This window comes from Triticum urartu, chromosome 3A (genome assembly GCF_056163025.1).
Source record: "Triticum urartu cultivar PI428250 chromosome 3A, HENAU_Tu73, whole genome shotgun sequence".
NCBI lineage: Eukaryota > Viridiplantae > Streptophyta > Magnoliopsida > Poales > Poaceae > Triticum > Triticum urartu.
This window is the reverse complement of record NC_141875.1, coordinates 473,867,603-473,895,271: the sequence shown is the minus strand read 5'-3', so window position 1 is coordinate 473,895,271 and position 27,669 is coordinate 473,867,603. Positions and strand designations below refer to the sequence as shown.

General features: G+C 46.9%; 2 protein-coding genes across 4 annotated transcripts; both read left to right on the top strand.

The window, feature by feature from the left end:
- Positions 1-1,701: 1,701 nt before the first annotated feature.
- Positions 1,702-3,791, top strand: LOC125548520 (DNA sliding clamp PCNA-like). Of its 3 annotated transcripts, none has more exons than XM_087516836.1 (4): positions 1,702-2,149; positions 2,229-2,396; positions 2,496-2,590; positions 3,237-3,791. In XM_087516836.1, the coding sequence occupies exons 1-4, from the start codon at positions 1,828-1,830 to the stop codon at positions 3,498-3,500; spliced, it is 849 nt and encodes a 282-aa protein (XP_087372962.1). In that variant the 5' UTR covers positions 1,702-1,827; the 3' UTR covers positions 3,501-3,791. The 3 variants fall into 3 exon arrangements, with proteins under 3 accessions (XP_087372962.1, XP_087372963.1, XP_048568060.2); XM_087516837.1 differs by having other exon boundaries at positions 2,496-2,546; positions 3,237-3,459; XM_048712103.2 differs by having other exon boundaries at positions 2,496-2,550; positions 3,237-3,459.
- Positions 3,792-9,147: 5,356 nt separating this feature from the next.
- LOC147980152 (uncharacterized) lies at positions 9,148-25,893 on the top strand. The gene is made up of 4 exons (XM_087515492.1): positions 9,148-9,309; positions 9,383-9,521; positions 25,241-25,570; positions 25,655-25,893. Exons 1-4 carry the CDS (start codon positions 9,148-9,150, stop codon positions 25,891-25,893), a joined length of 870 nt encoding a protein of 289 aa, XP_087371618.1.
- The last annotated feature ends 1,776 nt before the right edge of the window (positions 25,894-27,669 follow it).

The window sequence follows — 27,669 nt, the reverse complement described above, 5'->3', positions numbered from 1 at the left end:
TGGCGCTGCAGGCGCCCGTTAATGTGTATTTTGCAAACGGGCGCCTGCAGCGCCTCGCACTGGGCCGGCCCAAGTAGTTTTCAGTTCTCTGTGTTAAAGAGACAAAAAATCATGACTTATATGCGGGCTGCAAGATTCAAACTCGCGAAGCTGTGGTTCCATCGAACACGCAACAACCAACCGACAAGCTTCGCCTCTGTGAAATCGTCGATATTCTTTCTTGTTTGTTCTTTCCTCTTCCTTTTCTTTTCCTTTTTCGGTTCTTTTCCTGTCATTTTTCTTTTTCTTTTTGCTTTTTATTTTTTAAATAATGTGAGAAATATTCAGCAGATTTATAGGAACATTTCTTTTCAATTCGACGAACTTTTTTCAAATTCATTGAAATTATTTTCAAATTCAATGAACTCTTTTCTAATTCGATGAACTTTTATCGAAATCAATGAACTCTTTTTAAAATCTGATGAACTTTTTATCTAAAGCAATGAACTTTTTTCAAAATTCGTGAACTTTTATGAAAATTGATGAACTTTTTTTCAATTTTCTTGAACTATATTGAATTTTGTGAACTTTTTGATCTGTGAACTTTTTTCAAACTCATGAACTTTTATGAAAATCGATGAACTTTTTTCAATTTTCTTGAACTGTATTGAATTTCGTGAACTTTTTCGATCCGTAAACTTTTTTCAAACTAGTGAACTTTTTTAAATTCGCTAACTTTTCTGAAATTAGTGGACCTTTTCAAATTTATAAACTTTTTCTTGAACTAGTGTACTTTTTTCAATTTTCGTGAGCTTTTTTTTTAATATCTGAACAAGTACTTTTTGAAACAATTTCGTGAACTTTTTTTAATCTGGGACCAGCGCGGCTGTAATTGTACTTAAATAACGCGCAGTACCACTTGTAAGTTTTATGAGGTTGCCGTAGTGGTTAGCGAAGCGCGTGCAGGTTCCAGCGGCGCGAGTTCGAATCCCCGAAACAACAAACATTTTTCCTATGATTTTTTGCTGCTGCTGCTTGTTCGTGGGCCGGCCCAGCCCGGGGCGCCGCAGGCGCCAGGAGCGCGAACGGGCGCCTGCAGCGCCGTATAGGAGCTCCCCTCCTATTGGGCACCACAGGCGCCAGAAGTCCATCAAAATTCATTGCTTTAGATAAAAAGTTCATCAATTTTCTAGACAGGTTCACAAAACTTGAAAAAAGTTCATCAACATTGAAAAAAGTTCATGAATTTTTTTTAAAGTTCATCAAATTTGAAAACAAGTTCTTGAATTTTTTTAGGAAAGTTCACAAAAATAAAAAAACAGTTCATGGATTTTTTAAAAAATGTCCGTTGATTGTGAAGAAAAATTTCATCGGTTTACAATCACGCATTTAAGATAAAAAAATAAAAACAAAAAGAAACAGAAAAACATAAAAAGGAAAAGAAAAAAAAAGAAAGAAAATGCGAACTGAAATAATAAGAAGGACGCAAGAAGTTATCGTGCATATCGTGCTGGTTAGCACGGTGCGCTGTGAACGTGTAGGTCCTGGGTTCGATTCGGCGCAGCTCTCTATTTTTTGCACTTTATGAAGAGACGTAGCGAAACGCTAAATGGGCCGGCCCATCTCGCGGTGGACTGTAGGTGCCAGTTTGCGAAATGGCCTGTAACGGGCGCCTGCAAACACCGCGAGCCTATGGCTCCCTATTAATATCCGGTTCCCCTTCCTCCGTCCCCTCCCAACCGCTCTCCATCCCGCACCCGTCCAGATCTAGGGTTTCCCGTCCTCTCCCGCCCCTCTTCCCAACGCCGCCATCTTCTCCTACGCCGCCGCCGGGCCGTCCAAGCCACCATGTTTGAGCTGACGATGGCGAAGGGAAGCATCTTACAGGGTGTCCTGGAGGCGATCCTCGACCTGGTCAATGTGGCCAACGTCGACTGCTCCAGCAAGGGCTTCTCGCTCCAGGCCCTGGACACCGAACACGTCGTCTTCCTCTCGCTCTTCTTCCCCTCCGAGGTCTTCCGGTCCTACCGCTGCGACGAAGACTGCTCCATGGGCATCGCAATCGCCGACATGGTCGATTTGCTCCGCGCCTCCAACGATGGTGACATCATCACCATCAAGGTCACCGACCAAAACTTCGAAGACATTACCATAACATTCGAGTCGCCCGGTAAGTGCCCGCACGTCTTTTGCGATAGCTGCTCTTCGCCCTGACCCTGTGCTGATTTTGTGTTTGTGGAAATGAACAGACAAGACTAAAACTACGGATATGGATTTGCAGCTTGTGGACGCCAGAAGCCATCGCCTCAAAATCTCGGAATGGCACGATATGGAGTCGGAGTACCAGGCCATTTTGTGCATGCCCTCTGCGCAGTTTATGTTGAACTGCAAGTCCCTCAGCGTCATCGACGACGATGGTACATAGATTTACCTGGTGATTTATAAGGCTAACTGTTACTGTTGCGCATGGAGGATTCTAGTTATGTACCTTGAACCATTTCCATCTCCTGCTGTAGTTGTCATCAGGGTGAATGAGGAGGTCATCAGCTTCTCTACTAAAGGAAAAAGTGGGTGCGTGAACATTTCCCATGTGCCGAACAAAACTGACAACGTACTTAATAGTTTGACCCTCTTAGCCCCTCAAATTGGAATGGATATCCTCCTCCTCTGAATATCTGTATGTGACTGTAACATGAAATGCAGTGAACAACCATATCAGTGATGTGTTGGTAGATTCTTAGCAAGTGTGCATTCTTGGTTCCTCACCTAGGTTATAGGCACCAGAGTAGCCGAACATGCATACATAGTGCCTTAGAACTTCGTTGTCTCACTATACTGTGTTGAGTTCCTAATTCACTTCGTTTGTTAATGTTGGTTTCTGTGTTTGGAGTATGTTTAGTCTGCATAACTTGCAAGTTAATTTGTCTAGAGCAGAAGCTACATAGATTTCATAAAGCGGAACATGGCTCTTCATTTGGTTGATTACATTGGTATTGGTAAATGGGGTTGAATTAGATGTTTGTTTTTTAGTTAGCTTATTATTTCCTCCTTTAACTGTAAAATCTTGGTGACGTGGTTAACTACTCTGCAGTGCAAATTAACATCTGTTTATTCTATAAATTTCAATTGGTTCTATCATATGGAGTAACATCTTTAGTATATTGTGCCATTCAATTAGTATTTTAAGAAACTACTGAAGAATAGATCCGTCTATGCGTATCTGCACTAGTTAATGGGTCATGTTTGTATCAATGCAGCCAGAAAAAGCTAGTGTTACCCTTACACATATGCGAGGGCCAGTTTCATTGACCTTGAACCTGAGGTACATGAAGTCCTGCGCCAAGGTGTCTACCCTGTTTGATCAAGTGAAGATCGGTCTCTCCACCAAGCTACCTTTGATGGTCGAGTGCAAAATTGCAGAGAAGGGCTACATCAGGTATTTCGTGGCACCAAAGATAACAGAGGAAGAGGAAGGGAAAACAGAGACCGAAGAGGCAAAGGAAGAAAGCAAAAAAAAATGATGAAACGGGAGATGAGATGCTGGGCTGATGAATAAGCAGGGATCCGTTGCCTACTATTGTGTGCAAGCAAAATTGAGTTCTTGTGTTCAATTAGCATTGAAGTATGTGCATTAAGAGTCTGCTCGTGACAACATCTCTACTTTTAAGTGTCTTCCGTATTTTGAACAAACGATGATGTCTGTACTAAGGTGCAATGTATGAACTTATGAATGGAGCAATCTCATTTGCGAACCGTTCCTAGCTTGCCTCATTTATGATGAGATCTATTGAAACGAACCAAGGTTTTTCTATTATTTTTAATATAAGAAAACGCAACAGGAAAGACGATAGAAACCTTGTCTTCTGGTCCCATGCTTCTGGTGGGGAAAAAAGGAGGCAAAAAAGAACAAAGGCAAAAAAGAAAGAACAACGATCTGAAGTGCTCCTGTACCTTTGGCCTAATCCCCAATCCAAAAATCTGTAACGAACACCTCAATAGCTGTTACAACCTACCCCTATCCATGAACTTGACCCCATCATACAAAACGAGTATGGCAGCCGCACCCGTGCTCCCCCCCCTCCTGTATATCTTCCTTGAGCAATCGAGGGTGCTACAGTAAACAATCGAGGGCGCCACGGTAGAATCTAACGAGCCTAATTATGTCATGATTAGACAACGTTGTGCTACAGTAAACAATCTTTAATGACGGATTAATTAGGCTTAATGGATTCGTCTCGCGATTTCCCTTTCATTCGTGTAATTAGTTTTGTAATCTCTACTCCTAATGTCTCAGTTGGTAGTCTCCGCTGGTCAATTTTCGTTCCACCAGAGACGGCTTTTTTCGTCCTCGATCCCACCTCCCACATCTCATCGATTCCTCCCTGGACCCTCGAAAACCACGTTCGCGGCGCCCTCCTGATGCGTCCAGGTAGTTCCCTCACACGAACTACGCCAGAAAAACGGATGGAAAAAAATCTACGAAATTAAACCAGCGGAAAAAGTTCCAGGGTGAGCGAGCGAGGCGTCTAGAGAGCCCTCGAGCGAGAACCCCGCCAGAGGACATTCCTTCCCCACCGCCATCGCGCTATCTCCGTACAGAGCAGCCCTCAGATCCCTATCTCCGTTCGCTGCCGCCGCCGATCCCGCCTCCACCGATCCCCTTGCCACCACGCTCGCGATTCAGAGTGTTCCGTTTCCCCTCTGGCCCTTCCGCGTGTCTCCCCTATCTCCGTACCGATGGCTGCGTATTTGCCGCCTCCTCCTTCCCCCGTCCATGGTGACGGCGCCCGCGTCACACATAGACCCTCCCCCATCTTGTATGTTGGTCGTTGATGGGGTGAGAGGCGCGACCACAATCCAGTTGGGATCTCGGTGTGGACTCGTTCGTTGTGATGGAGGACGGCGCTGCCTCCCTGGTGAATGGGATCAAAGGGAGGGACGTGAAAGTCGACGAGGCAGCGGCTGGGTGCCCGGCGGTGAACACTGGAGTTCGTCCGGGGGGCGATCTGAGGCCACCTCAACCGCCGGTGGAGGAGGCTTCCCAGTTGTAATCTCTACTCCTAATGTCTCAGTTGGTAGTCTCCGCTGGTCAATTTTCATCCCACCAGAGACGGGTTTTTTCATCCTCGATCCCACCTCCCACATCTCACCGATTCCCCCTGGACCCTCGAAAATCACGTTCGCGGCGCCCTCCTGATGCGTCCAGGTAGTTCCCTCGCACGAACTACGCCAGAAAAACGAATGGAAAAAATCTACGAAATTAAACCAGCGAAAAAAGTTCCAGGGCGAGCGAGCGAGGCGTCCAGAGAGCCCTCGAGCGACCCCGCCAGTGGACATTCCTTCCCCATCGCCATCACGCTATCTCCGTACAGAGCAGCCCTTGGATCCCTATCTTCGTTCGTTGCCGATCCCGCCGCCGATCCCGCAAACCCCATTGAGGCCTGAATTGTTCTGAATACTCTCCATTTATCTTCACTCTATAGCTGACTGTGGAAGCACATTTCATGATTAAATCAACCCATGCTGCAGCGAATCCCAATTTTCGCATAATTTTCTCAAGAAAAGGCCATTCTACTCTGTCATATGCTTTACTCATGTCTAATTTTATAGCAGCCAGCCCTATATTACCTTTCCTTTTGTTCTAAGATAGTGCGAGCCAGGAGGACATTATCAGTTACCAGCCTACCCGGAACAAAAGCATGGTAAGGGCAATAGATGTGAACTTATAGTCCGCTGAGGTGCCAGCGTCTTTCAATATGCTCCAGTACAGATCCTACAAGAATAATGGCGAGTCTTTCAATATGCTCCAGTATAGATCCTGCAAGAATAATGGCGAGAGATTAGAGAGAACCTTCTTAAAAAAAGATTAGAGAGAACCATTTGCAAGTATACTTCATCCATCCCACAAGTAGATTCGTTCTGAACATCGACATGGTCTTCGAGATGCAACTTTGACTACTTTGTTTTGTTGTAGACTATTTTTAAAACATAGTTAAAATATACTTTTGTGAAACAATGTTTCGAGACAAATCTATTCATACTATTCACATCTCAAAACGCAGCACATTAAAATTTATTTATAGTCAAAGTTTGAAATAGTTGACTTTATAGGATAAGCCCAAAACTAACTTATTTGTAGCATGGAGGTAGTAGTATTTGCCTACTGTGCAAACAGTCACTCCAACCATTTCAATGAGATTTGTTGAAAAAATGGTTGGTCCTTGGACTTCACCTTTGGATAGTTTTCGTCGAGCAGATCAAGGTTCATATATGGAACATCTGATTCAGACTTCAGACGAGAGAGATATGGTTACGAGAAGATCTACACGTCGGGTACACCGGTAAGACCGGTGGGTCTAGGCGGTCAGACCGGTTTAGGTCTGTAGAATCCGTGTAGAAGTTGTATTTTAATATGGAATTTGCTAGGGTTTCGACCCAAGTCAGAGCAAGACCTCTCCACTTTATAAATATAAAGGACCACGGCCGATTGAGGGTATCACGATCGAATCTATCAAATCTACCTTTTATTGTTTCACCTTTACCCTTCTCTTACAACCTCACGTGTTGTTCTTCTACTGCCTCCATAGCATGAGAGGACGTCATGTCGGGGTTCTATACCATCGGCAAGTAAATTTAGTACGATCGTGTGTCGGATCCGGACGGCTGGCACAAGAGACACAAGGATTTATACTGGTTCGGGCGCCACGGGGCTCCCTACGTCCAGTTCTGGTGGTGTTCTTTATGCCCGGATGGGAAAAAACTTGTAGTAGGAGATACAAGCGGCTCGCGAGAGAGGGACCTGATACCAAGTCTCTCTGTGTGTGTGGTGTTGCGGTTCAGTACTTGGTACTGCGTGTTCGTGTGAGCGAGCGAGCCTGACCGGGTGTCCTGGCTTGTCCGGCTCAGTTGTATGTTGGGTTCTTTTGTTTTTTGCCCGTTCTTTTCGTGGATTCCTCCCCTTCCTTTTATAGTTCAAGGAAGGCAAGGTTACAAGGGTAGTTAGGTAAAAACGTCGTGCTACAGTGTTGCGTCAGTGCCGGAACAGTGCCGCTCTGCAGTCCTTCGTCTTGGATTGGGGGCGTATAGCGTCCCGTCGTGGTAGATGTACCGTAGGACGGTGTAGGCTGTAGGCTCTCGCATCAGGGCGATCGAGCTCGAGCTACCGGCGCTGTTCGCTTGATAGGTCGAGGAATCCCTGGGTGAGCTCCTGACTTAGCTTTTGAAGCCTGCTTGGGCGAGGCTAGCTTACTCGATGTCTTAGGGGCGAAGGATTAGCCTGTCCTTGCAGCGCCTCCCCCCACGCGGGGGGAAGATCACATCATTACCTGACAGCGAAGATTCTTCTGCCCTGCGGCCCTGACAGGCCACGCCTGCTAACTCAACGTCGCCTCTTAGGTCGTGCGAGGCAGAGAGTTTGGCTCGTGACGCTAGGTCGCGTGACCCCCCCGGAGGGGGGCCTAGGCTGATGCCCAGCTTCCCTGCTCGTGCAAGGACATGGGCCGGCCTTTTGTCCTTGATGCCGGGCCTCGCTCGTTGCAGGCCTTGATTAGTCTTGGTGATTGAGGGATTAGGGGCTAAGTTAATTACCCCCGGTCAATCCCCTCATCAGTAGCCCCCGAGCCTGAGGGAAAATGATGGATTTTCCCTTAGGCTTAGTGAACCACGCTGCTTCCCGGTCGACCTTGCTTCATTTCGGTGGGGGCGCGCGAGCGCACCCGCCGAGTGTAGCCCCCGAGCCCGCGGTAGAGTCAAGGACTCTGCCACTGGGTTTTTTATTTGCTTTGGTGAAGGCGGGCTCGCCTTTTGATGGTGACATGGACTGGCAGCGGGACTTGACCTGGCGTCGATGGCCGTGGCCCATCTTCAGTTGATTTGACGGGACCGGGCCGGGCCATTACTCCGCTACCGCGACCCAGGGGCGGGGTAGGCGGCTTGCACTGTAAGCCTCGTCGCCCCCGCGCCGCTCCTCGCATAGGGCTTGACCGCCGTGGCTCTATAAATAGGCCTCACCCCGCTTCGAAGGAGATCCATGGTAGCCAGATGGAGAGAAAAAACACCTCGCCGCCTCTACTGTGGGGGGTTCGTCCCCCTGAGCATAGCAGCACAAGTCTTCTTCTTCCTGGTGTTAGAGGGAGTCCAGTGAGTGGATGGGGATGAGTGTGGCAGATGAAGCTACCCCCAAAGCCCTTGACCCCGTCGCAAGTCGGGGCCTCAGGCTAACGCGACGCGTGAGGAAGTAGGCCCCACGCTCTGTCGGGCGGGCCCGGGCATTGAATCATCGTCGCCTGTGCCTCTCTCCTCCTTTATGTCGAGGGGGAAGCCCGCAGGGGTTTTCTTTACCCATCCGCGCACTAGCCATCTCCATCGCCATCACAAGGCTTTCAGATCTCGATTCACCTTTGTCCCCACACCGCCGTTGCACGCCGGCTTCTTCCCTGCTTGCGGCCATGTCGAACTGGCAGCGCTCGACCGTCTCCGAGGCGAAGCTGCGAGCCGCTCGTCGACGCAGGGATGCTCCCGTGCCTGACCGAGGCGCGTGAGTGGATCAAGCCGATGCTCGAGGACTCCCCACGACCTTCCCAGGGGTACGTGGTTTCCTTCGTCGCCTTTCATGAGCACGGGTTCTCCGTGCCGGCGGGGAGATTCATCCGCACCGTGCTCCACGAGTACGGCCTCGAGCTGCAGCACCTCAACCCGAATGGCATCCAACACCTGGTGGTGTTTGAGGCGATGTGCGAGGGATACCTGTGCATCGAGGCGCACTGGCATCTCTTTCGTAACTTCTTCATGTTTGTCTGCTTGAAGGACGAGCAGAGCCACAGCCCGCCGACAATCGGGTGCATTGGCATCCGGCTCAAGCGGGGGAAAGCCGATGGCTACCTCAACAGGCCCCTGACGAGCTCCAACAGCGGGTGGCGCTCAGAGTGGTTCTACCTCAAGAACGATCCCGAGTGCCCTCTGCTGGTGTTCATCGGGGGTCTTCATGACACCATCCCGGCCGCGTGGTCCGATGGGCCGGAGAAGAAGAAGCAGGCGAAGCTGCTCCATGGCTGCCCCACGGCAGTCACGGCCCTTCAGGCCTGAGGGGTGGACCTCGCCACCGTGATTGGCGGTTACCTTGCGAGAGGGGTCGTGCCACTACGGCGGCGCGCCCTTTGCCTGTTCGAGATGACCGCGGACCGGGCTCCCTTCACGGGGATGGTGACGGCTAACCCCCTGCCTTCGGAGGCCGAGGTTCAGTGCCACATGCGTCAGGCCGTCGTCGGCTGCCCAGATTTGCTGCCGGTCAACCTTCGTCCAATGCTCCCAGACGGGGGCATTATCGCTCTGGTAAGCTTTTTCGCTTCCATCTCCCCGTCTTCCTCCAGATCTCTGGTTATCCTTCCTGCGCTTCGCTTGGCAGGTCAGGAGCTGGGACATCTCGCATGCCAGGGTGCCGTTCCCAGAGGAGAGGGCACGGAACTGTGCTCGCGCAGCCCGGCTCAAGGAGCTGAAGGACCGCCATGAGGCATGGAGGGCGGAGGAGAACACCAAGCGCGCCCGTAACTGTGGGGACCCCGACTCATAAGTCGTGATCACCGAATGCATGTGTACAATGATCCCAGAGATCAATGCTCACTGAACACACAGAAGCTGAATAACAAGAGTCTTACATCCATACATATCGTCTTACACAAATTATGACCATTATGGTCAAGTCTTACATAGATAAAGCCACAAGGGCTGAATACCAAATAAACTTAAGCAACAGAAATTCTTCGTCGATAAGTAGAACCCATGCCATCTGCCTTAACCCTACAGGCATTCTGACTGGGAAACGTCCTAGTTCGCATGTTCGTCTCCAAAGAAATCTTCTTCGAACTCCTGTTCTTCCATGCCTGGCTAATTAAATAACCAGTGACAAGCCAATGAGTACTTTGAATGTACTCGCAAGCAACCCATGTTTTGGTTCAAGGTACAACAATGCATGATATAGGTAAATTTTTGGGAAAGCTAGTTTTGAGTGTAATGACATGTTCAACAACTTGTAAGACATGCATCAGGAGAATTCAATTAACCATGAGGACAGGTTATAGATATCAACATAAATAGAGTGGGCATCAACCCAACTCAATCATGTCAAGTCCTTTGACTTGACCCAAGTAGTTCTTCCCACTTATCCAAACACACACACTGGTTTGTAAACATGTGGACGTAGCCCAAGAGAGGTTACCCAACTGTCCTTGACCGTGGACACGGCTATTCAAATAGTTTTACACTCTGCAGAGGTTGCACACTTTACCCACAAGATCCGGGGAACTTCCGTGTCATCCACGACCCGCGGTACCTCAAGTACCCGGGGTAAGCACCCGATCACTATCTTTCCCTAGACGACACTAACAAAGAGTCCACTCGTTGTTCCGTATCCTCATGATGTACATCATACGAGACTCACTCGAGATCGTAACATCCAAGAGGGGACGCAACGATGTATCCGGTGCCCTGTAAAAACATTCATGGCCGCCCTACCTGGCATGACCCCGTCCCGAGAGAGAGCACCAACTCTCCCCCGTTACTAGTAATGCGGGATCCAAGCTAGTATCATCCTAGGTAATCAATAATGCCCTTTCCCATACAAGGGTAGAGTGGTTGCGCATGTAAGGTTGGAATAACGGTCGCAACTTAAACCAATCCATTTTGAAAACAACACACACACTTGCCTCGGTACACCAGTTCGTCATCAAGTGGCTACCCAGCTCATCATCTTCCCCGGGCATAAGTGGCACCCGATGGGGTTTTTCGAAAAGTCTTTTGAAAATACTTTGTCTCCATCACCATGCATATTCCCGTCCCTTTTTGCGTAGCACTACTTTAGCATCCTATCTACTCCCACCGGCACAACCCTCATAAGGAGGTAGGGTCATGCACCATGCAAGTATCAACGAGGAAGTAACGGTGGCAAACCGTCAAAGTGGTTACCACCTCATCATGATTCCGTTGCAACAACAATATGGTGCTATATGACATGCATAAAAAGGGTTTCATAGACATGGTCAAAGGGCTGCTTGCCTGTTTTAACAAAGTCTTCGAGGTCTTCAAATATCTCTGGTCCAACTCCGAGCATTTCGTCTACTTCGTCAACTATCGTCGAAAGCATCCGTAATAAGCAACACAACAAGGCAGAAAATAAAAGTGCTCTAAAAATATTAATTTGACTTTTCTAGGACATCTCTGGTTATATGAAAAATAACCAGAGTGGTTTCATTGGAATTGGGTCAGTGGATATTTCTAAACATTTTGATATGATGGAATCAAGGGGTTTATGGATTTGCAAGAAGTGTACAGAAATATTTTTTGAAAAATGAGCGAAGGCACCCATTTAACAAATCGTGATTTTAGAAACATCTAGGAGTTGGTTTCATTGGATTTGGAGTTCAAATGAATTACCTATGAATTTGCAAAGTTGACAAATATGAAGAAATGTCTCATTATTTTGTGGAGTACATAAAGTATTAAGAAAAATGTTCATAACCTAAGTTATGAAATTAGATGTATCTACAAACTTGAATCATGGCATTTGGATCAAATTTGAGCTCTCTGTGATTTTCTAAAGTTCATCACAGAAATAGGAAAAATAGGATTTGATAAATATTTGTGAAGGAAATGCTTCCGGAAAAACATGCAAATAGCACCATGTGAAAGATCATGATTTATGGAGTCATAAGAAATTTGAATCATCAAATTTGGACACTATTTGAGTTGTTTAGAGATTTTTGAAGTCCACTGGATAAAGAAAATGAGAAAAAGGATTTTATACCTAATCTCACGCGCTGAGCGTAATTTAGCCGGGCAGCGCACTGGGCCTGGCCCAGCTCCTCGCGGACACCCGATGGGAGGCCACGCCGAACGCGTATTCCCGGGTGACGCTTTCGCCGAAGGGAAGCGCAAAACGGCTGGCCCGTCTCCACTTAAATGACGTGGCCGGCCGGCGGGGTTACTGACCTGCGGGGCCCACCCGCAGGGTCTTCTTCCTCCTCCCGCGCTCGCGACAGGAGGGGATCGAGCCCCGTCTTCGCGCCGGCCGGCGCCTTCCCCCGGCGACACAGGCCACCTCTGGCCAAGCCGCGGCCACCGGAGGGGTCGCCGGGGAGAGTCGCGTTAGGGGAAGCCCTCGGAGACGGCAGGGGATGGCCGGAGCGCATCTGGCAACGGTCGTGGCGGACGGCCCCATCAGGCATTGGCGGCACCGGCACAACGAGGCACGGGACGAGGCAGAGAGGAGCGGGGAAGCTCCATAGCCTAGCGGAGGCTCTCCTGGAGGTCGAAGGAGAGGGGGAGGGGCTCTGGTTCGCCGGAGCAAAGTGGAGGCCGACGGCGAACATGGTGGCCATGGAGAGGGCAGGAGGGCATGAGGGGGGATGAGGGGGTGTCTGAGAGGTGCACGGGAGAGAGGAGGTTCGAACCGAGGCGAGAGAAAGAGTCGGGGTGGCTTAAATGGGCGTGGCCGCGGAGCACCGTGGGCAGCGTCCACGGACACGCTCGGGTGAGGTCGTGGAGGGGAGAGGAGAGAGGTTTAGGAGGGGCCGACAGCTTCTCGTGTCCCAGACGCCGAGGCGGCCTCGTGAGACATGCTGGGGAGGCCCGAGGTGGCCGGAGGCAGTTGGTAGGGGGCGGCTACAGTGCGGGAGCGCACTGTAGCGTGCTCCAGAGCGTGCAAATGGCCGGCATGCCATTTTTTTGGCAAAGTGGGCACGGCCAAGCATGTCTGGTAGCTCTAGGGAGGAGTAAAGAATGTGGGGAAAGCCTTGGATGCCTTGGGTGGCCACTGGAGTGAGGAGGGAGGTGAGGAAGAGGGGTGCAAGGGCTGTCCAGAGAGGTAAAAGAGGTGGTTTCACCCCTCAATTATTGATTTGAGATGCAGCCATTGCTACTGGAGGTAGAAGGGGTCTAGGAGGGGCTGTGGTAAAAAGTGGAGGCCATGGAGAAGAGTGGAAGAGGTCAAAACAGGGGTTTTAGTAAAATGGCAGAAGGTGTTTGATGCTTGTTTGGTTAAGCAAATGAACTCCATTTGGCAGGAGACTCCACAGGGTGAAATTTCACATATAATTAGGGCCTTACACCCATTTTGAGATCATTTGGGCAAAGTTCACAATGTAACTTTTGGAAACCCTAGAAATTAGCAGAAATGAACTTGTGTAGATCTAGTTGAGAAAATCACTTCTCCTTGATGCACCACTTGGTTTAGTGGCCTTATTTGGTCATGTTAACATGCTCACAAAAGTTGGGGTCAAGGGGAGAAAGTTGGTAGTACAAAGTTGTTCAAATTCGATTCTGGTCAGAGAGGGTTTTGGGGCATTTTGGTGAACCAAAATGACCTTGATTGATATGAGGATTTACAAGGTGATCACAATATGCATTTGTGACTTGCTGGATTTTCCTTGGATTTTTATGAAAATATTTCCTGTAGAAATATTTCAAATCCTTGAAATGGGCAGAAATGGTTTTGAGGGGATTTCATGGGGTTATACTATTCTCCATGACATGAGGCTTGGCAAGATCATCATACATGTCATATGTGACATGATAGAATTTTCTTGGAATTTTTGGGGAATATTTCCTTTGTAAATATTTCGAAAGCTTGAAATATCCAGAAAGGGTTTTTGAGGGATTTGACCTATATTTTGAACATGACCATGTGTTGAAACTCTTATATATGGGAAATATATGCCCACTGAGTTTCCCTGATTTTTGTCAAATATTTTTGAAACAATAAAATAATTTTTCCCTATTAAAGACCATTTTGGCCTTAAGAAAAAGCTTTTAAATAAAATAGGAAAATAACTTTTAAAATTATTTTTTTGTGTTTTATGGGAATCCTATATCTAATAGGTTTCAAATACACTCTTTGAAATAATTTTCATACCCCAAATCAAGTACTTGTAGCGCAAGTCTCAATTCAGGGGTTTTTGGAAAACTAATTTTCGAAAATACTATTTGGCCAAATTATTTTTGTAATAAAATACTATATTGCACTATACACATGGCATGATCATTGGGTAGAAAATTGGGGCAAGGAGATGAAGTATAGGAGTTGGAGGATTTATTTGATTTTTAGAGCACTTGCAAACAGCAGACAAAAACCAATCAAGGCAAGGTCCAAAACACTCAAAAGTTTTTGTCAAACCACATTTTATCATGATTTTTAGCTTTAGTGTAGTGGCATGAAAATCAGGGTGTGACAGTAACGCTGCCCGGAAGAAATGGAGAGGGGCGGGGGACAGGAATGTGTCCTCAGACGAGGACCCTGAGCCGCCGCTGGGAAGCTCTGATGAGGATGATGGCGATGATGATGATGATGATGATGTCGCCGCGGGGGTGTCATGAACAGGAGGAACGGTGGGGAAGACCCCATCTCCGTCTGCAAGAGCTTCCCCGGGCCCGTCGGGAGGGCCCGTCTCTGGCCCTGTGCCGCCTGAGGTCGGACGAGGTGCCGACGCCCCCTGCGATAGGGCATCATGTCACTCCTCGTAGGTTGATCACGGCGGGGATCGAGCCCGCGTGCCCGTGGGGGACCGCCGCACACCCAGCGAGTGCAGCGCGTCACGGCCCCGCAGCGACTGCAGCAGGAGGTCACGGAGCCAGGGTTCCGCTTCTCCCGGGCCGTCGCAAGGGGACCGCCTGACGCTGCGTCCTCCGTGGGCGGTGCCTCCGCCCAACATCGAGGAGTCAGGTTCTGTGCTGCCTCCGACGTCGCCCTCCCCGTCCGCGACGGGAGGGAGCGGTTGGCGGGGATTGCGTCGGGGCTGCAGCCGCGTGATACGTCTCCAACGTATCTATAATTTTTTATTGCTCCATGCTATATTATCTACTATTTTGGACCATATTGGGCTTTATTTTCCACTTTTATATTACTTTTGGGACTAACCTATTAACCGGAGGCCCAGCACAGAATTGCTGTTTTTTTTGCCTATTTCAGTATTTCGAAGAAACGGAATATCAAACGGAGTCCAAACGGAATGAAACCTCCGGGAACGTGATTTTCTCACCGAACGTGATCCAGGAGACTTGGACCCTACGCCAGGGAAGCTTCGAGGAGGCCACGAGGGTGGAAGGCGTGCCCCCCTGCCTCGTGGGTCCCCTAAAGCTCCACCGACATACTTCTTCCTCCTATATATACCTACGTACCCCCAAATGATCAAAGGAGGAGAAAAACCCTAATTCCACTGCCGCAACTTTCTGTATCCATGAGATCCCATCTTGGGGCCTTTTCCGGAGCTCCGCCGGAGGGGGCAATTGATCACGGAGGGCTTCTACATCATCCTAGCCCCTACGATGAAGTGTGAGTAGTTTACCTCTGACCTTCGGGTCCATAGTTATTAGCTAGATGGCTTCTTCTCTCTTTTTGGATCTCAATACAATGTTCTCCCCCTCTCTCGTGGAGATCTATTCGATGTAATCTTCTTTTTGCGGTGTGTTTGTTGAGACCGATGAATTGTGGGTTTATGATCAAGACTATCTATGAACAATATTTGATTCTTCTCTGAAATCTTTTATGTATGATTGGTTATCTTTGCAAGTCTCTTCGATTTATCAGTTTGGTTTGGCCAACTAGATTGGTTCTTCTTGCAATGGGAGAAGTGCTTAGCTTTGGGTTCAATCTTGCGGTCTCCTTTCCCAGTGACAGTAGGGGCAGCAAGGCACGTATTGAATTGTTGCCATCGAGGATAACAAGATGGGGTTTTTATCATATTGCATGAATTTATCCCTCTACATCATGTCATCTTGCTTAAGGCGTTACTTTGTTTTATAACTTAATACTCTAGATGCATGCTGGATAGCGGTTGATGAGTGGAGTAATAGTAGTAGATGCAGAATCGTTTCGGTCTACTTGTCTCGGACGTGATGCATATATACATGATCATACCTAGATACTCTCATAACTATGCTCAATTCTGTCAATTGCTCAACAGTATTTTGTTCACCCACCGTAGAATACTTATGCTCTTGAGAGAAGCCACTAGTGAAACCTATGACCCCCGGGTCTATTCTCATCATATCAATCTATCATCACTTTATTATTGCTTTGCTTTTTTACTTTGCCTTTTATTTTACCTTGCATCTTTATACCAAAAATACCAAAAATATTATCTATCATCTCTATCAGTTTTAATCTTTGCAAGTGGCCGTGAAGGGATTGACAACCCCTTTATCGCGTTGGTTGCGAGGAGTTTGTTATTTGTGTAGGTGCGAGGGACTCGTGCGTAGTCTCCTACTGGATTGATACCTTGGTTCTCAAAAACTGAGGGAAATACTTACGCTACTTTGCTGCATCATCCTCTCCTCTTCGGGGAAATCCAACGCAATGCTCAAGAGGTAGTAAGAAGAATTTCTGGCGCCGCTGCCAGGGAGATCTACGCAAAAAGTCAACATACCAAGTACCCATCACAATCTTATCTCCCGCATTACATTATTTGCCATTTGCCTCTTGTTTTCCTCTCCCCCACTTCACCCTTGCCGTTTTATTCGCCCTCTTTTTCCTCCTCCTCTCTTTTCCGTTTGCGTTTTCCTCGCTTGCTTCTTGTTTGCTCGTGTGTTGGATTTCTTGCTTGTCACTATGGCTCAAGATACTACCAAATTGTGTGACTTTACCAATACCAACAATAATGATTTCCTTAGCACTCCGATTGCTCCTCTTACCAATGCTGAATCTTGTGAAATCAATGCTGCTTTGTTGAATCTTGTTATGAAAGATCAATTCTCCGGCCTTCCTAGTGAAGATGCCGCTACTCATCTAAATAGCTTCGTTGATTTGTGTGATATGCAAAAGAAGAAAGATGTTGATAATGATATTGTTTAATTGAAGCTATTTCCTTTTTCGCTTAGAGATCGTGCTAAAGCTTGGTTTTCGTCTTTGCCTAAAAATAGTACTGATTCTTGGAACAAGTGCAAAGATGCTTTTATCTCTAAGTATTTTCCTCCCGCTAAGATCATCTCTCTTAGAAACGACATTATGAATTTTAAGCAACTTGATCATGAACATGTTGCACAAGCTTGGGAGAGAATGAAATTAATGATACGTAATTGCCCTACTCATGGTTTGAATTTGTGGATGATTATACAAAAATTTTATGTCGGATTGAATTTTGCTTCTAGAAATCTTTTAGATTCGGCCGCGGGAGGCACTTTTATGGAAATCACTTTAGGAGATGCTACTAAACTCCTAGATAATATTATGGTTAATTATTCTCAATGGCACACTGAAAGATCTACTAATAAAAAAGTGCATGCGATAGAAGAAATTAATGTTTTGAGTGGAAAGATGGATGAACTTATGAAATTATTTGCTACTAAGAGTGTTTCTTCTGATCCTAATGATATGCCTTTGTCTACTTTGATTGAGAACAATAGTGAATCTATGGATGTGAATTTTGTTGGTAGGAATAATTTTGGTAACAACGCGTATAGAGGGAACTTTAATCCTAGGCCTTATCCTAGTAATCCTTCTAATAATTATGGTAATTCCTACAACAACTCTTATGGAAATTTTAATAAGATGCCCTTTGAATTTGAGACTAGTGTTAAAGAGTTTATGAATTCGCAAACGAATTTTAATGATTTGCTTGAAGAGAAATTGCTTAAAGTTGATGAATTGGCTAGGAACGTTGATAGAATTTCTCTTGATGTTGATTCTTTAAAGCTTAGATCTATTCCTCCTAAGCATGATATCAATGAGTCTCTCAAAGCCATGATAATTTCCATTGATGAGTGCAAGGAAAGAACCGCTAGGATGCGTGCTTCAAAAGATGCCTTTATTAAAGCGTGTTCTTCCGATCCCTATGAAAATAAAGATGAAGATCTAAAAGTTATTGATGTGTCCCCTATTAAATATTTGTTTTGCAATATGAATCTTGATAATGATGGGACTGAATATGATCCACCTTTACCTAGAAGGCGTTAAAAAAATTCGGAGTTTTTAGACGATGAAATTAATAAAAGTGGGATTGAAGGAAGTAAAACCCTAGATGTTGCTAAACCCACTATTTTGGATTTCAAGGAATTTAATTATGAGAGTTGTTCTTTAATTGATTGTATTTCCTTGTTGCAATCTGTGCTAAATTCTCCTCATGCTTATAGTCAAAATAAAGCCTTCACAAAACATATCGTTGATGCTTTGATGCAATCTTATGAAGAAAAACTTTAATTAGAAGTTTCTATCCCTAGAAAACTTTATGATGAGTGGGAACCTACTATTAAAACAAAAATTAAAGATCATGAGTTCTATGCTTTGTGTGATTTGGGTGCTAGTGTTTCCATGATTCCCAAAACTTTATGTGATATTCTAGGTTTCTATGAATTTGAAGATTGCTCTCTAAATTTGCACCTTGCGGATTCTACTATTAAAAAACCTATTGGAAGGATTAATGATGTTCTTATTTTTGAGAATAGGAATTATGTCCCGTGGATTTTATCGTTCTTGATATTGATTGCAATCCTTCATGTCCTATTATTCTTGGTAGACCGTTTCTTAGAACGATTGGTGCGATTATTGATATGAAAGAAGGGAATATTAGATTCAAATTTCTGTTAAGGAAAGGCATGGAAGACTTCCCTAGAAAAAATATAAAATTACCTTATGAATCTATCATGAGAGCCATGTATGGATTGCCTACCAAAGATGACAATACCTAGATCTATCCGTATCTTTATGCCTAGCTAGGGGCGTTAAACGATAGCGCTTGTTGGGAGGCAACCCAATTTTATTTTTATTTTTCCTTTTTTTTTATGTTTAGTAGTAATAATTTTTGTTTAGTCTCTGGTTAGATGTGTTTTTGTGCTTAAATTAGTGTTTGTGCCAAGTTAAACCTATAGGATCTTCTTGGGTGAGAGTTATTTGATCTTGCTGTAATTTCCAGAAACTTTGCGCTCAGTGCAAGAATTGTTAAAAATCACAAGAACGTGATAAAATACTGATTCCAATTGCTGCTGATGAATAAACAAATTATATAGGTCTTCCTATTTTGGATGAATTTTTTGGGTTCCAGAAGTTTGCGTTAGTTACAGATTACTACAGACTGTTCTGTTTTTGACAGATTCTCTTTTTCGTGTGTTGTTTGCTTATTTTGATGAATCTATGGCTAGTAAAAGAGTTTATAATCCATAGAGAAGTTGGAATACAGTAGGTTTAACACCAATATAAATAAATAATGAGTTCATTACAGTACCTTGAAGTGGTCTTTTGTTTTCTTTCGCTAACGGAGCTCATGAGATTTCTGTTGAGTTTTGTGTTGTGAAGTTTTCAAGTTTTGAGTGAAATCTTTTGATGGATTATGGAACAAGGAGTGGAAAGAGCCTAAGCTTGGGGATGCCCATGGCACCCCCAAGATAATCCAAGGACACCAAAAAGCCAAAGCTTGGGGATGCCCCGGAAGGCATCCCCTCTTTCGTCTACTTCCATCGGTAACTTTACTTGGAGCTATATTTTTTTCACCAACATGATATGTGTTTTGCTTGGAGTGTCTTGTGTGATTTGAGTCTTTTATTTTTAGTTTGCCACAATCATCCTTGCTGTACACACCTTTTGAGAGAGCCATACATGAATTGGAATTTAATAGAATGCTCTATGTGCTTCACTTATATCTTTTGAGCTATATAATTTTGCTCTAGTGCTTCACTTATATCTTTTAGAGCACGGTGGTGGAATTGTTTTAAAGAAACGATTGATCTCTTATGCTTCACTTAGATTATTTTGAGATTCTTAAATAGCATGGTAATTTGCTTAATAATAATAATAAGCTTGGTATTGAAGATTTGTAAAACTTTCTTTTGAGTGCGTTGAATACTAAGAAAAGTTTGATGCTTGATAATTATTTTGAGATATGGAGGTGATAAACCTCCTTATATCTTGCTCAAAACAGCCACCATACCTACCTATCATGGCATTTCCATAGCCATTCCGAGATATATTGCCATGCAACTTTCTACCATTCCGTTTATCATGACACGTTCATCATTGTCATATTGCTTTCATGATCATGTAGTTGACATCGTATTTGTGGCAAAGCCACCATGCATAATTCTGTCATACATGTCACTCTTGATTCATTGCATCCCGGTACACCGCCGGAGGCATTCATATAGAGTCATACTTTGTTCTAGTATCGAGTTGTAATCATTGAGTTGTAAGTAAATAGAAGTGTGATGATCATCATTTTCTAGAGCATTGTCCCAAGTGAGGTATATATAAAAAATGCCATAAAAAAGGGGAAGGCCCAAAAAAGGGAAAATAAAAAAAAGAAAAAAAAGAAAAAAATGAAATGAGAGAAAAAGAGAGAAGGGACAATGTTACTATCCTTTGCCACACTTGTGCTTCAAAGTAGCACCATAATCTTCATGATAGAGAGTCTCTTGTTTTGTCACTTTCATATACTAGTGGGAATTTTTCATTATAGAACTTGACTTGTATATTCCAACAATGGGCCTCCTTAAGCGCCCTAGGTCTTCGTGAGAAAGCAAGTTGGATGCACACCCACTTAGTTTTTTTTTGTTGAGCTTTCATACATTTTCAGCTCTAGTGCATCCGTTGCATGGCAATCCCTACTCCTTGCATTAACATCAATTGATGGGCATCTCCATAGCCCATTGATTAGCCTCGTTGATGTGAAATCTTCTCCTTTTTGTCTTCTCCACATAACCCCCATCATCATATTCTATCACACCCATAGTGCTATGTCCATGGCTCGCGCTCATGTATTGCGTGAAGGTTTATGAGTTTGAGATTATTGAATTATGAAACAATTGTTTGGCTTGTCATCGGGGTTGTGCATGATGAGAGCATTCTTGTGTGACGAAAATGGAGCATGACTAAACTATATGATTTTGTAGGGATGAACTTTCTTTGGCCATGTTATTTTGAGATGACATAATTGCTTAGTTAGTATGCTTGAAGTACTATTATTTTTATGTCAATATGAACTTTTATCTCGAATCTTTCGGATCTGAATATTCATACCACAATTAAGAAGATTTACATTGAAATCATGCCAAGTAGCACTCCGCATAAAAAATTCTTTTTTATCATTTACCTACTCGAGGACGAGCAGGAATTAAGCTTGGGGATGCCTGATACGTCTCCAATGTATCTATAATTTTTGATTGCTCCATGCTATATTATCTACTGTTTTGGACCATATTGGGCTTTATTTTCCACTTTTATATTACTTTTGGGACTAACCTATTAACCGGAGGCCCAACCTAGAATTGCTGTTTTTTGCCTATTTCAGTGTTTCGAAGAAACGAAATATCAAACGGAGTCCAAACGGAATGAAACCTTCGGGAACGTGATTTTCTTACCGAACGTGATCCAGGAGACTTGGACCCTACGCCAGGGAAGCTTCGAGGAGGCCACGAGGGTGGAGGGCGCGCCCCCTGCCTCGTGGGTCCCTTGAAGCTCCACCGACGTACTTCTTCCTCCTATATATACCTACGTACCCCCAAATGATCAAAGGAGGAGCAAAACCCTAATTCCACCGCCGCAACTTTCTGTATCCATGAGATCCCATCTTGGGGCCTTTTTCGGAGCTCTGCCGGAGGGGGCAATTGATCACGGAGGGCTTCTACATCATCCTAGCCCCTACGATGAAGTGTGAGTAGTTTACCTCAGACCTTCGGGTCCATAGTTATTAGCTAGATGGCTTCTTCTCTCTTTTTGGATCTCAATACAATGTTCTCCCCCTCTCTCGTGGAGATCTATTCAATGTAATCTTCTTTTTGCGGTGTGTTTGTTGAGACCGATGAATTGTGGGTTTATGATCAAGACTATCTATGAACAATATTTGATTCTTCTCTGAAATCTTTTATGTATGATTGGTTATCTTTGCAAGTCTCTTCAATTTATCAGTTTGGTTTGGCCAACTAGATTGGTTCTTCTTGCAATGGGAGAAGTGCTTAGCTTTGGGTTCAATCTTGTGGTGTCCTTTCCCAGTGACAGTAGGGGCAGCAAGGCACGTATTAAATTGTTACCATCGAGGATAACAAGATGGTTTTTTTATCATATTGCATGAATTTATCCCTCTACATCATGTCATCTTGCTTAAGGCGTTACTCTGTTTTATAACTTAATACTCTAGATGCATGCTGGATAGCGGTCGATGAGTGGAGTAATAGTAGTAGATGCAGAATCGTTTCGGTCTACTTGTCTCGGACGTGATGCCTATATACATGATCATACCTAAATACTCTCATAACTATGCTCAATTCTGTCAATTGCTCAACAGTAATTTGTTCACCCACTGTAGAATACTTATGCTCTTGAGAGAAGCCACTAGTGAACCCTATGGCCCCCGGGTCTATTCTCATCATATCAATCTATCATCACTTTATTATTGCTTTGCTTTTTTACTTTGCCTTTTATTTTACCTTGCATCTTTATACCAAAAATACCAAAAATATTATCTATCATCTCTATCAGTTTTAATCTTTGCAAGTGGCCGTGAAGGGATTGACAACCCCTTTATCGCGTTGGTTGCGAGGAGTTTGTTATCTGTGTAGGTGCGAGGGACTCGTGCGTAGTCTCCTACTGGATTGATACCTTGGTTCTCAAAAACTGAGGGAAATACTTACGCTACTTTGCTGCATCATCCTCTCCTCTTTGGGGAAATCCAACGCAGTGCTCAAGAGGTAGCATCGCGGCGGTGGGACAAGGGCGTCCCGTGGCGTGTGGCCCCAAGAGGTCTTCCGCATGGTCGCCGGCGTCGTCGTCGTGCGCCAAGAGACCACGTATCTTCGCGGCAAGGTGAGTGCCCCTCTTGGCTTTTACCTTTGGTTTGCTTTGTCGTCTGACGTTTGTTGCTTCGCCTTTCAGCGTCGCCACTGCCAAGGGGTTCGTTCCCACATCGAAGAAGTCTTTGCGCCGCGCCGACCGTGGTGTTGCTGCGCCAGTTTCGGGGGCCACGCCACGACGAGCCCCGATGTACCCCCCTGTCGGGGTTCCCCAGAAATAGGACGCGGCAGCTCCGGGCACGAAGGAGGTGTCGCGAAAGAGCGACAACTCCGGTGACAGCTTCGTCCGCATCGGCGTGGTCACATCGGGGTGCTCCGTCACCGGAGGCGGTTGAGACGTCTCCGTCATATCTACTTTTCCAAACACTTTTGCCCTTGTTTTGGACTCTAACTTGCATGATTTGAATGGAACTAACCCGGACTGACGCTGTTTTCAGCAGACTTTCTATGGTGTTCTTTATGTGCAGAAACAAACATTCTCGGAATGACCTGAAACTCCACGGAACGTATTTTCGGAAAATAAGAAAATACTGGCGAAAGAATCAAGGTCAGGGGGCCCACACCCTGTCCACGAGGATGGAGGGCGCGCCCCCTAGGGCGCGCCCCTGCCTCGTGGGCCCCCTGATGCTCCACCGCCCACAACTCCAACTCCATATATTCGTGTTTGGGGAGAAAAAAAATCAGAGAGAAGAATTCATCGTGTTTTACGATACAGAGCCGCCGCCAAGCCCTGAACTCTCTCAGGAGGGCTGATCTGGAGTCTGTTCGGGGCTCCGGAGAGGGGAATCCGTCGCCGTCATCATCATCAACCATCCTCCATCACCAATTTCATGATGCTCACCGCCGTGCGTGAGTAATTCCATCGTAGGCTTGCTGGACGGTGATGGGTTGGATGAGATCTATCATGTAATCGAGTTAGTTTTGTTAGGGTTTGATCCCTAGTATCCATTATGTTCTGAGATTGATGTTGCTATGACTTTGCTATGCTTAATGCTTGTCACTAGGGCCTGAGTGCCATGATTTCAGATCTGAACATATTATGTTTTCATGAATATATGTGAGTTCTTGATCCTATCTTGCAAGTCCATAGTCACCTACTATGTGTTATGATCCGGCAATCCCGAAGTGACAATAATCGGGACCACTCCCGGTGAGGACCGTAGTTTGAGGAGTTCATGTATTCACTATGTGCTAATGCTTTGTTCCGGTACTCTATTAAAAGGAGGCCTTAATATCCCTTAGTTTCCATTAGGACCCCGCTGCCACGGGAGGGTAGGACAAAAGATGTCATGCAAGTTCTTTTCCATAAGCATGTATGACTATATTCGGAATACATGCCTACATTACATTGATGAATTGGAGCTAGTTCTGTGTCACCTTATGTTATGACTGTTACATGATGAACCGCATCCGACATAATCACCGATCCAATGCCTACGAGCTTTTCCTATATTGTTCTTCGCTTATTTACTTTTCCGTTGCTATTGTTACACTCATTACAAAAATCCAAAAATATTACTTTTGCTATCATTACCTTTGCCACCGTTACCACTACCATCATATTACTTTGCTACTAAACACTTTGCTGCAAATATTAAGTTTTCAGGTGTGGTTGAATTGACAACTCAGCTGCTAATACTTGAGAATATTCTTTGGCTCCCCTTGTGTCGAATCAATAAATTTGGGTTGAATACTCTACCCTCGAAAGCTGTTGCGATCCCCTACACTTGTGGGTTATCAACGGTCGATGAATACGCCACGGAGCTGCGGTGGGAAATTCTTGCCCCGCCGGAGGGGGCACTTGTCACGCGTGCAGGTCCCGTCGGCGAGGTTGCTGCTGGCGATGGCGCCACCACCGGGGGCCCATCGCGCGGCGGGTCTGCGAGTCCTCCCGGGGGCGCGGCCGCGTCTAAGCCTGACTCGATCGAGGCCGTGCCGGCTGACAAAATCTTCCCCATCTTCGAGACCCAGGAGTTTCCGGACCCTGAGGCCTTCCTCCAAGGTGGCCGTTCGGGGGCCACTGAGGATTCCGGCGCCCGTGCAGCCCCCGAGTCTGTCGCAAGCCTGGTCACTACCTCCGGGTGGCCATGATAGGGCGCTAGTGCTGGCCCCGGGGGCGGGGACCACACCGCCGGCTCGTGTTTGCCTCTCGGGATGACCCGGGACAGGTCGCGCTCGACGTCGACATCGTGAAGGAGCTGGGCTACATAGGAAACTCAATCACCTGACGACAGAGTTCCTTCCGGTTGTCACCGTAAGTGTCTTGGTCTGGCCTCCCCCTTCGCCCGGTCTATGCGTCTGCTTTGTCTTCACCAATGCTTGGGTTGCTTCTGCGTAGGAGCTGTTGGCCTGCAATGAGGCCAAGACCCGGTTTCTTCAGCAGGAAGCCGGCCACTGGGATGTCGCCACTGTCCTCAGGGCTGACCTGGTGCAGTAGGAGGTGGAGCTCGCCGTGCTTCGCTCTTCCATCCACAAGGCTCAGACCAACGCCGTGGCGGAGCAGGCCGAGCTAGCGGAGCGAGTGGCACGGGCGGATGGGCAACTGAGCACGGCCGTGTTGGAGAACGCGTCCTTGCGTCACAGCTGGCCGAGGCCCGCCGGATGGGTGAAGAGACCCAGTCTACCGCCGCGTCCGCCGCACAGGAGGTTGCCCGCGAGAAGGCCGTCTTGGCGGCGCAGGAGGCGGACCGGGGTGAGGCCATGGCGAGCTCCCGCCGCAACCTCGAGGCCGTCAGGCAACAAGTTGCCTCTCTTCACGGCCGGCTCGTCACCGTGGCCACAGAGAGGGACCGGCTTCTGGCTATTGCCCACGATCGCGATAAGGAGCTCACCGGTAAGTTGGCCTCCGGACCGACTCTGTGCCTTGAGCTTTTGTTGGTGTTGTCGACGAGTTGGTTCTGACTGACGATCGTTGCAACCGCGTGCTCGGAACTTGAAGAGCTACACTCCCGACGAGCAAAGGATGCCGCCGTGGTGAACGAGGCCCTCACCCAGCATGAGGAGCTGATGGCGCTCACGCAGCGGCTCACCGAGGGTGCAACAGGTACGTACCGTGACTCCCCGCCTTGCTTGGCCGCGAAGGTGATTCGTCTGTGGCGCGCCCTTCTTCTTCCTCTACCCTTTCTCAGGAAAAGTCACGGAGCTCAAGCTGTCTAGCCCGGTGGCTGACAGGATCCGTCGAGCAATCCTGGAGAAGGATGCGGCCCAGCAATTGCTTATCCAGGCTGTCGTGCAGACGTTGGAGGCGCTCGAGGTCAGCGACGAGGGCTCGTTGGTCGAGCGTATCGGACGGACCCCAGGGTTTTCCCGGGAGCGAGGAATGGACATGGTCTACTAGCTAGTCCATCGGGTCATCACCATGTTCGTCTTGCACTACCCGGAGATGCCACACGAGCTGCTAGCCGGTGGGTGGGCTCCCGGACACGGGGACCACCGATATGCTGAATTTCAAGAAGGGTCTATCGAGTTCACCAGGGTAGTGCAAGACGAACATGGTGACGACCACAAGCACTCCAGGGCAGGGCAACTGGAGTGGATGATGCTCTGCAGTGAGGCCTCCGACAGATAAACCACCACAAGCATAAGTTTTTTTAGCAGTGGGAGTCGAAGCATTTGTACCAGATCGTCTGGTAGATGGCACTGGGCGAAGGTGGCGGTGTGGAGAGAGGAGGAAAACCGCGAGATGGACAACAGTGGTGTGGGCACGAATTCTTGGTGTGTTCGTGGTATGAAACTTTTGTGGTAATGATACAACTCAAACTGCTGGAGTTTTCCGAATTTAGGGGATGTGGGCCAAGCGTCCACCATGCCGGGTATGGACAGTAGGTAGCGTGTCGGGATGCAGAGGCATTGAACGGGGACCTGCTGGTGAGAAGAGACGATGGCTCTGAGGGCATAGCCAATGGTCCACCCTGGATAGCTGCCTCACGGTTTCCACGTAAGATACAAGCCTCCGTGGACAAGTCTGAACAAAAAGGCAGCAGCTTGCAGAGCAAGGTGCAGCTTGCAGAAGAACCAGCTGCTCCATAGAAAAAGTGTGGTCCTTGTAGGAAAATAACGAGAGAGAAAGAGAGTACATGCGCCCAAATTTCCTTTACGTACTCCCATCGAGGCTGCCATATGACATCATCCGCATTGGATGAAAATTTTCTATGCTATAGCCCGAGCTGATGTGCTACTTGAGACCACCACTAGGTGATGCCTCCATTGTACATGCCCTGAGGAGATCAAATTCAGGAAGGACAGATATCTGACGACAGTCAAGATTGAGGGGCGCGGTGCGCCATAGAGGGCGCCACCGAGTTGAGAGGACTTGTGTGCGGCAGCAATCCTTGGTGGGGAGAAGCGAGATGATCTCTTCAAGGATGACGTCCGGGAGATCGCTGATGCGGTCCACCGGAGATTCTACCGTTTCCTCAGATCCGGATGGGGGGGGGGGGGGCTCGCCGCTTCTCCCCGCGCTACCGGGTGCGAGATCTACAACCGGCGTCGCCGCTGGCGGGAGGCTCATCTTCTTGGCGCTGGGCCAGCCGACTCCATTTTCCTTGTGGGCGTCGCGCTGAGCTCACGGGTTTGAGAAGAGTAGCCAGAGATGAGCCTAGTGGCAGTGCGAGCGGGGAAGAAGGAGGGATGGGGATTTCTATAGGAGTGGAAGAAGAGGAGCAGGCGTTTTCTGTACGAATGAGGATTCTTCTTGAAGTTGGTAGAATGTGACGGCTTGTTCTTTGCATCAAACTTGCCTTTCCCCTGAGATTTGTTCTTGTTGTTTTGGGGCTAGTTGGGCTGGAAGTTCTTCTCGTGTACCATGTGGGCACTGGAAACTCCCTCGATGACCCGAGCACGTGTGTCTTTTGCTCTCGCCTTCTCCTCAAAATCAAGAGTGCTAATGAGATCCAAAATAGAAAACTCATGTCTCTTGTTTTTCAGAGAAGT